Source organism: Hemiscyllium ocellatum, chromosome X (assembly GCF_020745735.1).
Source record: "Hemiscyllium ocellatum isolate sHemOce1 chromosome X, sHemOce1.pat.X.cur, whole genome shotgun sequence".
In the NCBI taxonomy this organism is placed as follows: domain Eukaryota; kingdom Metazoa; phylum Chordata; class Chondrichthyes; order Orectolobiformes; family Hemiscylliidae; genus Hemiscyllium; species Hemiscyllium ocellatum.
The window spans coordinates 5,560,660-5,577,035 of NC_083453.1; the positions used below are offsets into that span (position 1 = coordinate 5,560,660).

Genomic DNA, 16,376 nt, shown 5'->3' on the forward strand with positions numbered 1-16,376 from the left:
CTCCTTAATTCTATTTGCCAAAGCTATCTCATGTCCCCTTTTTGCCCTCCTGATTTCCCTCTTAAGTATACTCCCACTGCCTTTTTACTCTTCTAAGGATTCACGCGATCTATCCTGTCTATACCTGACATATGCTTCCTTCTTTTTCTTAACCAAACCCTCAATTTCTTTAGTCATCCAGCATTCCCTATACCTACCAGCCTTCCCTTTCACCCTGACAGGAATATACTTTCTCTGGATTCTTGTTATCTCATTTCTGAAGGCTTCCCATTTTCCAGCCGTCCCTTTACCTGCGAACATCTGCCTCCAATCAGCTTTCGAAAGTTCTTGTCAAAAGTGGCCTTTCTCCAATTTAGAACTTCAACTTTTCGATCTGGCCTATCCTTTTCCATCACTATTTTAAAACTAATAGAATTATGGTCGCTGGTCCCAAAGTGCTCCCCCACTGACACCTCAGTCACCTGCCCTGCCTTATTTCCCAAGAGTAGGTCAAGTTTTGCACCTTCTCTAGTCGGTACATCCACATACTGAATCAGAAAATTGTCTTGTACACACTTAACAAATTCCTCTCCATTAAATTTGCTTATAACAAAAAGGGACAGCACGGTGGCACAGTGGTTAGCACTGCTGCCTCACAGCACCAGAAACCCAGGTTCAATTCCCACCTCAGGCAACTGACTGTGTGGAGTTTGCATGTTCTCCCTGTGTCTGCGTGGGTTTCCTCCCACAGTCCAAAGACGTGTGGGTCAGGTGAATTGGCCTTGCTAAATTGCCCTTAATGTTAGGTAAGGGGTAAATGTAGGGGAACGGGCTTGTTGGGCCAAAGGGCCTGTTTCCCCACTGTAAGTAATCTAAACCTTTAACACTGTGGCAGTATCAGTCGATGTTTGGAAAGTTAAAATCCCTGACCATAACCACTCTATTTTTCCTACAGATAACTGAGATCTCCTTACAAGTTTGTTTCTCAATTTCCCTCTGACTATTGGGGGGTCTATAATACAATCCCAATAAGGTGATCATCCCTTTCTTGTTTCTCAGTCCCACTCAAATAACTTCCCTGGATGTATTTCCAGGAATATCCTCCCTCAGCACAGCTGTAATGCTATCCCTTATCAAAAATGCCACTCCCCCTCCTCTCTTGCCTCCCTTTCTCTCCTTCCTGTAGCATTTGTATCCTGGAACATTAAGCTGCCAGTCCTGCCCATCCCTGAGCCATGTTTCTGTAATTGCTATGATATCCCAGTCCCATGTTCCTAACCATGCCCGGAGTTCATCTGCCTTCCTGTTAGGCCCCTTGCATTGAAATAAATGCAGTTTAATGTATTAGTCCTACCTTGTTCCTGCCTGTCCTGACTGTTTGACTCGCTTCTGTTCTCAGCTGTACCTGTCTCAGATTGATCTCTTTCCTCACTAGCTCCCTGGGTCCCACCCTCCCACCTTACTAGTTTAAATCCTCCCGAGCAGCTCTAGCAAATCTCCCTGCCAGTATATTAGTCCCCTTCCAATTTCAGTGCAATCCGTCCTTCATGTACAGGTCACTTCTACCCCAAAAGAGATTCCAATGATCCAAAAATATGAATCCTTCTCCCATACACCAGCTCCTCAGCCATGCATTCATCTGCGCTATCCTCCTATTCCTGCCCTCACTAGCTCGTAGCACTGGAAGCAATCCAGATATTACTACCCTTGAGGACCTCCTTTTTAAATTCCTGCCTAACTCTCTGTAATCTCCCTTCAGACTCTCAACCTTTTCCCTTCCTATATCGTTGGTTCCAATGTGTACAATGACCTCCTGCTGGCCCCTCTCCCCCGTGAGAACATGCTGCACCCTCTCTGAGACATGCTTGATCCTGGCACCAGGGAAACAACACACCATTCTGCTTTATCTCTGCTGGCCACAGAAATGTCTGTCTGTGCCCCGGACTAAAGAATTCCCCAACACAATTAATCTCGTGGAAGCCGAAATACTCCACATTCGACATGCTCTCATTGACAACAGCAGTCAGTTCTGAGCCATCGCAGCAACCCTGTACTCAAAATATCCTGACCCGTCTAACCCATTATAAACCCACACACTCTCCCCCCTCTAACCCAGTGTAAACCGACAATCCCCAACAACCCAGTGTAAACCCACACTCGCCCCTCTAACCCAGTGTAAACACACTCTCCCCCCTCTAACCCAGTGTAACCACACTCTCCCCCCTCTAACCCAGTGTAAACACACACTCCCCCAACAACCCAGTGTAAACACACACTCTCCCCACTCTAACCCAGTGTAAACACACACTCCCCCCTCTAACCCAGTGTAAACACACACACTCCCCCCTCTAACCCAGTGTAAACACACACTCTCCCCTCTAACCCAGTGTAAACCCACACTCTCCCCCCTCTAACCCAGTGTAAACACACACACTCCCCCCTCTAATCCAGTGTAAACACACACTCCACCCCCTCTAACCCAGTGTAAACCCACACTCTCCCCCCTCTAACCCAGTGGAAACACACACTCTCGCCCCCCCCAACCCAGTGTAACCCCACACTCCCCCCTCTAACCCAGTGCAACCCCACACTGTCCCCCCCTAACCCAGTGTAAACACACACTGCCCCCTCTAACCCAGTGTAAACACACACACTCCCCCTCTAACCCAGTGTAAACCCACACTCTCCCCTCTAACCCAGTGTAAACCCACAATCTCCCCCCTCTAACCCAGTGTAAACACACACTCCCCCCTCTAACCCAGTGTAAACACACACACTCCCCCTCTAACCCAGTGTAAACCCACACTCTCCCCTCTAACCCAGTGGAAACCCACACTCCACCCCCCTAACCCAGTGTAAACACACACTCTCCCCCCTCTAAACCAGGGTAAACACACACTCTCCCCCTCTAACCCAGTGTAAACACACACTCTCCCCCCTCTAACCCAGTGTAAACACACTCTCCCCCCTCTAACCCAGTGTAAACACACACTCCCCCCGCTAACCCAGTGTAAACCCACACTCTCCCCCCCAACGCAGAGGAAACACACACACTCCCCCCTCTAACCCAGTGTAAACACACACTCCCCCCTCTAACCCAGTGTAAACACACACACTCCCCCCTCTAACCCAGTGTAAACACACACTCTCCCCTCTAACCCAGTGTAAACACACACACTCCACCCTCTAACCCAGTGTAAACCCACACTCTCCCCTCTAAACCAGTGTAAACACACACTCCACCCTTTAACCCTGTGTAAACCCACACTCTCCCCCCTCTAGCCCAGTGTAAACCCACACTCTCCCCCCTCTAACCCAGTGTAAACACACACACTCCCCCCTCTAGCCCAGTGTAAACCCACACTCCCCCCCTAACCCAGTGTAAACACACACTCCCCCCTCTAACCCAGTGTAAACACACACTCCACCCCCTCTAACCCAGTGTAAACACACACTCTCCCCCCTCTAACCCAGTGTAAACACACACACTCCACCCTCTAACCCAGTGTAAACACACACACTCCCCCCTCTAACCCAGTGTAAACACACACACTCCACCCTCTAACCCAGTGTAAACACACACACTCCCCCCTCTAACCCAGTGTAAACACACACTCCCCCCTCTAGCCCAGTGTAAACACACACACTCCCCCTCTAACCCAGTGTAAACCCACACTCCACCCCCCAACCCAGTGTAAACACACACTCCCCCCTCTAACCCAGTGTAAACCCACACTCTCCCCCCCAACCCAGAGGAAACACACACTCTCCCCCCTCTAACCCAGTGTAAACACACACACTCCCCCCTCTAACCCAGTGTAAACACACACACTCCACCCTCTAACCCAGAGGAAACACACACTCTCCCCCCTCTAACCCAGTGTAAACACACACACTCCCCCCTCTAACCCAGTGTAAACACACACTCCCCCCTCTAACCCAGTGTAAACACACACACTCCACCCTCTAACCCAGTGTAAACCCACACTCTCCCCTCTAAACCAGTGTAAACACACACTCTCCCCCCTCTAACCCAGTGTAAACACACACACTCCCCCCTCTAGCCCAGTATAAACCCACACTCCCCCCCTAACCCAGTGTAAACACACACTCCCCCGTCTAACCCAGTGTAAACACACACTCCACCCCCTCTAACCCAGTGTAAACACACACACTCCACCCTCTAACCCAGTGTAAACACACACACTAAACCCTCTAACCCAGTGTAAACCCACACTCTCCCCCCTCTAAACCAGTGTAAACACACACTCTCCCCCCTCTAACCCAGTGTAAACCCACACTCTCCCCCCTCTAAACCAGGGTAAACACACACTCTCCCCCTCTAACCCAGTGTAAACACACACTCTCCCCCCTCTAACCCAGTGTAAACACACTCTCCCCCCTCTAACCCAGTGTAAACACACACTCCCCCCGCTAACCCAGTGTAAACCCACACTCTCCCCCCCAACCCAGAGGAAACACACACACTCCCCCCTCTAACCCAGTGTAAACACACACTCCCCCTCTAACCCAGTGTAAACACACACACTCCCCCCTCTAACCCAGTGTAAACACACACTCTCCCCTCTAACCCAGTGTAAACACACACACTCCACCCTCTAACCCAGTGTAAACCCACACTCTCCCCTCTAAACCAGTGTAAACACACACTCCACCCTTTAACCCTGTGTAAACCCACACTCTCCCCCCTCTAGCCCAGTGTAAACCCACACTCTCCCCCCTCTAACCCAGTGTAAACACACACACTCCCCCCTCTAGCCCAGTGTAAACCCACACTCCCCCCCTAACCCAGTGTAAACACACACTCCCCCCTCTAACCCAGTGTAAACACACACTCCACCCCCTCTAACCCAGTGTAAACACACACTCTCCCCCCTCTAACCCAGTGTAAACACACACACTCCACCCTCTAACCCAGTGTAAACCCACACTCTCCCCCCCAACCCAGAGGAAACACACACTCTCCCCCCTCTAACCCAGTGTAAACACACACACTCCCCCCTCTAACCCAGTGTAAACACACACACTCCACCCTCTAACCCAGAGGAAACACACACTCTCCCCCCTCTAACCCAGTGTAAACACACACACTCCCCCCTCTAACCCAGTGTAAACACACACTCCCCCCTCTAACCCAGTGTAAACACACACACTCCACCCTCTAACCCAGTGTAAACCCACACTCTCCCCTCTAGCCCAGTATAAACCCACACTCCCCCCTAACCCAGTGTAAACACACACTCCCCCGTCTAACCCAGTGTAAACACACACTCCACCCCCTCTAACCCAGTGTAAACACACACACTCCACCCTCTAACCCAGTGTAAACACACACACTAAACCCTCTAACCCAGTGTAAACCCACACTCTCCCCCCTCTAACCCAGTGTAAACCCACACTCTCCCCTCTAACCCAGTGTAAACACACGATCCCCCCTCCAACCCAGTGTAAACACACACTCCGCCCTCTAACCCAGTGTAAACACACACTCCCCCCCTCTAACCCAGAGTAAACACACACTCTCCCCCCTCTAACCCAGTGTAAACCCACACTCTCCCCCCTCTAACCCAGTGTAAACACTCACTCCCCCCTCTAGCCCAGTGTAAACACACACACTCCCCGTCTAACCCAGTGTAAACCCACACTCTCCCCCCTCTAACCCAGTGTAAACACACACTCCCCCCTCTAACCCAGTGTAAACACACACTCTCCCCCCTCTAACCCAGTGTAAACCCACACTCTCCCCCCTCTAACCCAGTGTAAACACACACTCTCCCCCCCTAACCCAGTGTAAACACACACACTCCCCCCTCTAACCCAGAGTAAACCCACAGTCTCCCCCCTCTAACCCAGTGTAAACACACACTCTCCCCCCTCTAACCCAGTGTAAACCCACACTCTCCCCCCCTATCCCAGTGTAAACACACACACTCCACCCTCTAACCCAGTGTAAACCCACACTCTCCCCACCAACCCAGTGTAAACACACACACTCCCCCATCTAACCCAGTGTAAACCCACACTCTCCCCCCTCTAACCCAGTGTAAACACACGATCCCCCCTCCAACCCAGTGGAAACCCACACTCTCCCCCCTCTAACCCAGTGTAAACCCACACACTCCCTCCTCTAACCCAGTGTAAACACACACTCTCCCCCCTCTAACCCAGTGTAAACACACACTCCCCCCTCTAACCCAGTGTAAACACACACTCTCCCCCCTCTAACCCAGTGTAAACACACACACTCCCCCCTCTAACCCAGTGTAAACACACACTCTCCCCCCTCTAACCCAGTGTAAACACACACTCTCCCGTCTCTAACCCAGTGTAAACACACACTCTCCCCCCTCTAACCCAGTGAAAACACACACACTCCCCCTCTAACCCAGTGTAAACCCACACTCTGCCCTCTAACCCAGTGTAAACACACACACTCCACCCTCTAACCCAGTATAAACCCACACTCTCCCCTCTAACCCAGTGTAAACACACACACTCCACCCTCTAACCCAGTGTAAACCCACACTCTCCCCTCTAACCCAGTGTAAACACACTCTCCCCTCTAACCCAGTGTAAACACACTCTCCCCCCTCTAACCCAGTGTAAACCCACACTCTCCCCCCTCTAACCCAGTGTAAACACACACACTCCACCCTCTAACCCAGTGTAAACCCACACTCTCCCCCCTCTAGCCCAGTGTAAACCCACACTCTCCCCCCTCTAACCCAGTGTAAACACACACACTCCCTCCCCTAACCCAGTGTAAACACACACTCCCCCCTCTAACCCAGTGTAAACACACACTCCACCCCCTCTATCCCAGTGTAAATACACACACTCCACCCTCTAACCCAGTGTAAACACACACTCCACCCCCTCTATCCCAGTGTAAATACACACACTCCCCCCTCTAACCCAGTGTAAACACACACTCCACCCCCTCTATCCCAGTGTAAACACACACACTCCCCCCTCTAACCCAGTGTAAACACACACTCTCCCGTCTCTAACCCAGTGTAAACACACACTCTCCCCCCTCTAACCCAGTGTAAACACACGATCCCCCCTCCAACCCAGTGTAAACACACACTCCCCCCTCTAACCCAGTGTAAACACACACACTCCACCCACTAACCCAGTGTAAACACACACTCTCCCCCTCTAACCCAGTGTAAACACACGATCCCCCCTCCAACCCAGTGTAAACACACACTCCCCCCTCTAACCCAGTGTAAACACACACTCCCCCCCTCTAACCCAGTGTAAACACACACTCTCCCCCCCTCTAACCCAGTGTAAACACACACTCTCCCCCTCTAACCCAGTGTAAACACACACTCCCCCCTCTAACCCAGTGTAAACCCACACTCTCCCCCCTCTAACCCAGTGTAAACCCACACTCTCCCCCCTCTAGCCCAGTGTAAACACACACACTCCCCCCTCTAACCCAGTGTAAACACACACTCTCCCCTCTAACCCAGTGTAAACACACACACTCCACCCTCTAACCCAGTGTAAACCCACACACTCCACCCTCTAACCCAGTGTAAACACACTCTCCCCTCTAACCCAGTGTAAACACACTCTCCCCTCTAACACAGTGTAAACACACACTCTCCCCCTCTAACCCAGTGTAAACACACACTCTCCCCCTCTAACCCAGTGTAAACACACACTCCCCCCGCTAACCCAGTGTAAACACACACACTCCCCCTCTAACCCAGTGTAAACACACACTCTCCCCCTCTAACCCAGTGTAAACACACACTCCCCCTCTAACCCAGTGTAAACACACACTCTCCCCCCTCTAACCCAGTGTAAACCCACAGTCTCCCCCCCTAACCCAGTGTAAACACACACTCCCCCTCTAACCCAGTGTAAACCCACACTCTCCCCCCCATCCCAGTGTAAACACACACACTCCCCCTCTAACCCAGTGTAAACACACACTCTCCCCCCTCTAACCCAGTGTAAACACACACTCTGCTCCCCTAACCCAGTGTAAACCCACACTCTCCCCCCCAACCCAGTGTAAACACACACACACTCCCCCCTCTAACCCAGTGTAAACCCACACTCTCCCCCCTCTAACCCAGTGTAAACCCACACTCTCCCCCCTCTAGCCCAGTGTAAACACACACACTCCCCCCTCTAACCCAGTGTAAACACACACTCTCCCCTCTAACCCAGTGTAAACACACACACTCCACCCTCTAACCCAGTGTAAACCCACACTCTCCCCTCTAACCCAGTGTAAACACACACACTCCACCCTCTAACCCAGTGTAAACCCACACTCTCCCCTCTAACCCAGTGTAAACACACTCTCCCCTCTAACCCAGTGTAAACACACTCTCCCCTCTAACACAGTGTAAACACACACTCTCCCCCCTCTAACCCAGTGTAAACCCACACTCTCCCCTCTAACTCAGTGTAAACACACGATCCCCCCTCCAACCCAGTGTAAACACACTCTCCCCCCTCTAACCCAGTGTAAACACACACTCCCCCCTCTAACCCCGTGTAAACCCACACTCTCCCCGCTGTGTCATCCCGGGTGATCTAGCGTCAATTCGCAGCGAATGTGCTTGCTGGTGAGCTTTGGCAGATATGATAGGCCTCATCCTTTCGGCCCCAGCTGACCCGATCCTGCCAGCCCACCGTACCCACTGTATAACTCCACATTGTTGTCATTCATCCGTATCACTGTTTTCTGAGTGTTGCTAATGCTGAAATATCTGTCTCTTTTGCAATTAGTGAGCCCAGTTTCCCAAAACTTGGGCAGATGTTACTGGATTACGATCACCCATTGAAGAAGCTAACTGAGGAATTCACGCCTCACTGGAGGGTAAGCCTATGCCCCGTCCAAACCATCTTCGGGAAATACCCAGTTGTAGACTTACCACTTGGTAACTTCCAAGGATTCTCCCCCCATGATAGCAGGAGAGTTGACTGGTCCAGTACAAAACTGTCAATGTAACAGCTTTATTTAGACAGGGAAGGAAGTTTCGCTAAAAGGCCATTTAGCTTCATGCCTGTCCCTGGGAAAATGTTAGTGTCTATTGTAAAGGATGTGCAGTCATAGCAGAGCATTTCGCTCCACATAATGTAATCAAGCAGGGTCAGCAGGGTTCCAGGAAGGGGAAATGATGTCTGACAAACTTACTGGAATTCTTTGAGGAGGTCACAAGCCGGAGAGATAAAGGGGGGGTGGTGAGTGTAATATATTGGATGTTCAGAAGGTTGTTTGATAAGGTGCTGCACATGAGGTTACTGAATAAGATAACAGCCCATGGTGTTGGGGGCAGTAGATGAGCATGGTTTGAGGATTGGTGAACTGAGAAAAGACAGAGAGTCGAGATAAGGGGTCCATTTTCAGGATGGCCACCTATCACTAGGGGAGTACCACGGGGCTCAGTGCTGGGGTCACAGTTATTGCCAATATCCATTACTGGATGGGGAAAGTGCATGTACCGTAGCCACGTTTGTGAATAACACAGAAATAGGTGGGAAGGCAAGGGGTGAGGTTGACACACTGAGTCAGCAGAGGGATCTAGACAGGTTAGGCCAGTGGGCAAAATCTTGGCACATGGAAAACAATGTGGGGAAAACTGTGAGGTTATTCACTTTGGCAGGAAGAATAGAGGAGCTGAATATTATTTAAATGGAGAAAGACTGCAGAAAGCTACAGAACAGAGAGATTTGGGAATCCTCATCCGTGAATCACAAAAAGCTAGCATCCAAGTCCAGCGGGGAATAGGGAAGGCCGAGGGAATGTTGGTCTTTATTCCAAAGGGAATGGAGTATAAAAATAGGGAGGATTTTGCTAAAACTATACACTACACCGGTCAGACCATAGCGGGAATACTGTGAACAGGTTTGGGTCCCCTTACCTGAGGAAAGACAGACTGACATTGGAGGCAGCCCAGAGAAGGTACACTCGGCTGATCCCGGGTATGGAGGGACTGTCCCATGAGGAGAGGTTGGGCCTGGACTCATTGGGGTTTAGAAGGAGGAGAGGGGGTGATTCGGCAGACTCAATGGGCTGAATGGCTCACTTCTGCTCGTACAGAGACAGAACGGAAACTGTTTATAGTCTTACAAGCTCGAAAATTGGAGTATTTTAAATGAATATGAAGTCTGCCGAAAATCATTCATGCTTTTCCTGAACCCATTCACTGTTTCAATATTGCGATAGCACAGATCAGGCTCCATGGGTGAAACTGACCGGATCATCAATTTCACTGATTGGGGGCGTTTCCAAAAATTCTGTTCAGTTTCTCCGATGGGAAAGCATGAGTAAAAAAAACCAAAATGTGCCTCTTCTCAAACAATGTGTAATGTAACAAGAAACCTGACTAGACAGGCCAATGAAATGATCAGATGGTGGAGGGCTGAGCCTCCAGGTTAGAAATGCTGAGTGTTGGTGTTGATCACTTTCTCAGCAGGATGACAGGATCCCTGCAGGGTGGGAACAGGCCCTTTGGCCTATCAGGTCGACACCGATCCTCCCGAGAGTAACCCACCCCGACCCGGTCATCCTATATTTACCCCTGACCACTGCACCGAACCCACAAATCCCTGGACACTATGGGACAATTTAGCATGGCCAATCCACCCTAACCTGCACATCCCTGGGCATTATGGGACAATTTAGCACGGCCAATCCACCCTAACCTGCACATCCCTGGGCACTATGGGACAATTTAGCATGGCCAATCCACCCTAACCTGCACATCCCTGGGCACTATGGGACAATTTAGCACGGCCAATCCCACCCTAAACTACACATCCCTGGGCACTATGGGACAATTTAGCATGGCCAATCCATCCTAACCTGCACATCCCTGGGCACTATGGGACAATTTAGCATGGCCAATCCACCCTAACCTGCACATCCCTGGGCACTATGGGACAATTTAGCATGGCCAATCCACCCTAACCTGCACATCCCTGGGCATTATGGGACAATTTAGCACGGCCAATCCACCCTAACCTGCACATCCCTGGGCACTATGGGACAATTTAGCATGGCCAATCCACCCTAACCTGCACATCCCTGGGCACTATGGGACAATTTAGCACGGCCAATCCCACCCTAAACTACACATCCCTGGGCACTATGGGACAATTTAGCATGGCCAATCCATCCTAACCTGCACATCCCTGGGCACTATGGGACAATTTAGCATGGCCAATCCACCCTAACCTGCACATCCCTGGGCACTATGGGACAATTTAGCATGGCCAATCCACCCTAACCTGCACATCCCTGGGCATTATGGGACAATTTAGCACGGCCAATCCACCCTAACCTGCACATCCCTGGGCACTATGGGACAATTTAGCATGGCCAATCCACCCTAACCTGCACATCCCTGGGCACTATGGGACAATTTAGCACGGCCAATCCACCCTAACCTGCACATCCCTGGGCACTATGGGACAATTTAGCATGGCCAATCCACCCTAACCTGCACATCCCTGGGCACTATGGGACAATTTAGCATGGCCAATCCACCCTAACCTGCACATCCCTGGGCACTATGGGACAATTTAGCATGGCCCATCCACCCTAACCTGCACATCCCTGGGCACTATGGGACAATTTAGCATGGCCAATCCACCCTAACCTGCACATCCCTGGGCACTATGGGACAATTTAGCATGGCCAATCCACCCTAACCTACACATCCCTGGGCATTATGGGACAATTCAGCATGGCCAATCCACCCTAACCTGCACATCCCTGGGCACGATGGGACAATTTAGCATGGCCAATCCACCCTAACCTGCACATCCCTGGGCACTATGGGACAATTTAGCATGGCCAATCCACCCTAACCTACACATCCCTGGACACGATGGGACAATTCAGCATGGCCAATCCACCCTAACCTGCACATCCCTGGGCACTATGGCACAATTTAGCATGGCCAATCCACCCTAACCTGCACATCCCTGGACACTATGGGACAATTTAGCATGGCCAATCCACCCTAACCTGCACATCCCTGGGCACTATGGGACAATTTAGCATGGCCAACCCACCCTAACCTGCACATCCCTGGGCACTATGGGACAATTTAGCATGGCCAATCCACCCTAACCTGCACATCCCTGGACACGATGGGACAATTTAGCATGGCCAATCCACCCTACCCTACACATCCCTGGGCACTATGGGACAATGTAGCACGGCCAATCCACCGTAACCTACACATCCCTGGACACGATGGGACAATTCAGCACGGCCAATCCACCCTAACCTGCACATCCCTGGACACGATGGGACAATTTAGCATGGCCAATCCACCCTAACCTGCACATCCCTGGGCACTATGGGACAATTTAGCATGGTCAATCCACCCTAACCTGCACATCCCTGGACACGATGGGACAATTCAGCACGGCCAATCCACCCTAACCTGCACATCCCTGGGGCACTATGGGACAATTTAACATGGCCAATCCACACTAACCTGCACATCCCTGGGCACTATGGGACAATTTAACATGGTCAATCCACCCTCACCTGCACATCTGGACACTATGGGACAGTTTAGCATGGCCAATCCACCCTGACCTGCACATCCCTGGACACTGTGGGACAATTTTGCATCACCAATCCACCCTCACCTGCACATCCCTGGGCACTATGGGACAATTTAGCACGGCCAATCCACCCTCACCTGCGCATTTTGGACTGTGGGAGGGAACTGGAGCACCCGGAGGAAACCCCTGCAGGCACAGGGAGAATGTGCAAACTCCACACAGACAGAATTGAACCTGGCTCCCTGGTGCTGTGAGGCAGCAGTGCTCACCACTGAGTCTCAGTGCAGTCCTCGTTAAGTGCATTAATGAAGCTGCCGCAATGTTGACAGCCAGAAATCCAGGTGATGTGGGATCAAATTGGAGCTGCCCTTAATGCATGTGTTGAAGTATTTATTGATGGCTTTACACAGTACCAGCACGTCCGAACGCATGTGGTGCTGTAAAAGCACAGCCAGTCAGACAGCATCTGAGGAACAGGAGAGTTCCAGAATAAGCCCTTCATCAGGAATGAGGCTGGGCTGGGGGGTGGGGTCGGGGGTGCTGAGAGATAAATGTAAGGGGGGTGCGAGGTGTTGGGGGAAGGTCGCTGAGAGTGGGTAGATGAAGATGAGGGAGAAGGTGATAGGTTGGCGTTGGGTGGAGCAGGAAGCTGGACAGGTCAGGAGGGCGGTGCCGAACTGGATGGTTGGAACTGGGACAAGGTGGGGGGAAGGGGAAATGAGGAAACTGGCGAAACCTGAGTTGAACCCTCCCCCCACCTTATCCCAGTTCCAACCCTCCAACACGGCACCGCCGTCTTGACCTGTCCTACCTGTCCATCATCCTTCCCACTTATCGGCTCCGACTTTCCCACCAGGTCTGGCAGCATCCGTGGAGAGCAGTCAGAGCTAAAATTTCCTTCCTCAGAACTGATGGTAGCTGTGAAAATATTGAAGTTTAGGCAGAAGAGAGGGTGGGTGGGGAGGGTGGGATAAGGAGTAAAGGATAGATGGGGATACAGCCCAAAGAGAGAGAAGAACAGTTGGACAGACAAAGGAGTGGATAGCGATCTGGCTGGGAGGGTGAATAGCTGTTCATGGGGCCTGTTAGTGACTAACCATGGGCTGGGTGATAACAAGGCCTGGTGTGTGGGGGTAGGAGTAAGGACATGGGTGAGCTCAAGCCCCAAAGTTATTGAACTCGATAATGATCCTAAAGGCTGCAGCGTTCCCGAGTGGAAAATGAGGAGCTGTTCTTCCAGCTTGTGCTGAGCTTCCCTGGAACACTGCAGCAACCCTGAGGCAGAGACGTTGGCCTGGGAACAGGGGGGGGTGTTCAACTGACAGGCAACTGCACTTAGGGAGGTTATTCCCGGAAATACATCCCAGGAAGTTATTTGGAACTGAGCAATAAGAAAGGGATGATCACCTTATTGGGATTGTATTATCGACACCCCAATAGTCAGAGGGAAATTGAGAAACAAACTTGTAAGGAAATTTCAGTTATCTGTAAGAATAATAGGGTAGTTATGGTAGGGGGTTTTAACTTCCCAAACATAGACCGGGACAGCCATAGTGTTAAGGGTTTAGATGGAGAGGAATTTGTTAAGTCTGTACAAGACAATTTTCTGATTCAGTATGTGGATGTACCTACTAGAGAAGGTGCAAAACTTGACCTACTCTTGGGAAATAAGGCAGGGCAGGTGACTGAGGTGTCAGTGGGGGAGCACTTTGGGACCAGCGACCATAATTCCTAAAGGATAGTGGTGAACTCACATGGGGTCAGTGCTGTCCATTGTGATCGTTACTGAAATGGCTTTATAAATTGGACTCTCTATAGGCTATATCTTCCTTTATCTCCCCCTTATTCTTAAATTATTCAAAATGATGTTGTATCATGTTAACAAATGAAATCTTACTGTCAAATACACATGACAGTAAAATCATGGTCATCATTAAACTCTGAATTCTAGATATTTCAGAAATTCAGACACCACCTACTGTGGTCGGGTTTGAACCGTGATCGCCAGGATGGTACTTGGTCTCTGGAAGAACAGGCTAAGCAATAACAGCACACGAACATCACTCCCCTTGTTGGCTTTCAGTTTATCAGGGAATACTCCCTGGAATTGTCCCCCTGGAAACACTCACCTGGGTCGTGCGTTGGGAAACATTGACCATGAATCTGATTGGAGAGCTTCTCTGCGATTGGTCAGCTCCCCAACGGGGCACCATCATGATGATTGACAATTCACAACTACTTGCTCTTTGCCTTTGTAGCTGCTGGCTGATGCCCTCCTCTCATTGCAAGTCCTGTTCCCAAGGAGGAATCTCCCGGCTGAACAGTGGCGAAGTGCCCACATGCTCAGTGTTACCAGTGTGCCAGCCACCATGCTCACTCCAGCCGTTTGCGACACCGTAAGCAGAATTGATTCCTTGTTCTGCCACAATCTCCGGTGGCATTTTTCCCTTCAGTCTCCGAAATCTATCTCAACGCGGGTTAAAGTGAAACCACCAACAAACATTTGTGGGAGCTGACTTTCCTTATATATAGAAGCTGCCTTTCACCCTGGATCTTGGCACCTGTCACTGTGGGCTCTGATACCTGTCACTGCGGGCCCTGTCACCTGTCACCGTGGGCCCTGACACCTGTCACCGTGGGCCCTGTCACCTGTCACCGTGGGCCCTGACACCTGTCACTGTGGGCCCTGTCACCTGTCACCGTGGGCCCTGTCAACTGTCACTGTGGGCCCTGTCACCTGTCACCGTGGGCCCTGACACCTGTGACTTAGGGCCCTGACCCCTGTCACTGTGGGCCCTGACACCTGTCACTGTGGGCCCTGACACCTGTCACTATGGGCCCTGTCACCTGTTACCATAGGCCCTGTCAACTGTCACTGTGGGCCCTGACACCTGTCATTGTGGGCCCTGACACCTGTCACCGTGGGCCTTGTCACCTGTCACCGTGGGCCCTGACACCTGTCACCGTGGGCCCTGTCACCTGTCACCGTGGGCCCTGACACCTGTCACTGTGGGCCCTGTGACTTAGGGCCCTGACACCTGTCACTGTGGGCCCTGACACCTGTCACCGTGGGCCCTGACACCTGTCACTGTGGGCCCTGTCACCTGTCACCGTGGGCCCTGACACCTGTCACTGTGGGCCCTGTCACCTGTCACTGTGGGCCCTGACACCTGCCACCATGGGCCCTGACACCTGTCACTGTGGGCCCTGACACCTGTCACCGTGGGCCCTGACACCTGTCACTGTGGGCCCTGACACCTGTCACCGTGGGCCTTGTCACCTGTCACCGTGGGCCCTGTCACCTGTCACCGTGGGCCCTGTCACCTGTCACTGTGGGCCCTGTCACCTGTCACCGTGGGCCCTGACACCTGTCACTGTGGGCCCTGTGACTTAGGGCCCTGACACCTGTCACTGTGGGCCCTGACACCTGTCACTGTGGGCCCTGTCACCTGTCACTGTGGGCCCTGTGACTTAGGGCCCTGACACCTGTCACCGTGGGCCCTGACACGTGTCACTGTGGGCCCTGTCACGTGTCACCGTGGGCCCTGACACCAGTCACCGTGGGCCCTGACAACTGTCACCATGGGCCTGTTACCTGTCACTATGGGCCCTGTCACCTGTTACCATAGGTCCTGTCAACTGTCACCGTGGGCCCTGACACCTGTCACCGTGGGCCCCGACACCTGTCACCATGGGCCCTGACACCTGTCACTGAGGGCCCAGATACCTGTCACTGTGGGGCCTGTCACCTGTCACTGTGGACCCTGTCACCTGTCACTGTGAGCCCTGTCACCTGTCACTGTGGGCCCTGATACCTGTCA

At 51.8% G+C, this 16,376-nt stretch overlaps 1 protein-coding gene across 1 annotated transcript in view; it reads left to right on the forward strand.

Annotated features, from left to right (window-relative positions):
• Window positions 1–16,376, forward strand: part of LOC132805843 (nck-associated protein 1-like) — a 165,090-nt gene that overhangs the window by 21,266 nt on the left and 127,448 nt on the right. The window contains exons 6-7 of the mRNA XM_060821150.1: window positions 8,758–8,848; window positions 14,814–14,951. Of these exons, the coding sequence (XP_060677133.1) occupies window positions 8,758–8,848; window positions 14,814–14,951 (229 nt within the window). The remainder of the gene's footprint in view (window positions 1–8,757; window positions 8,849–14,813; window positions 14,952–16,376) is intronic.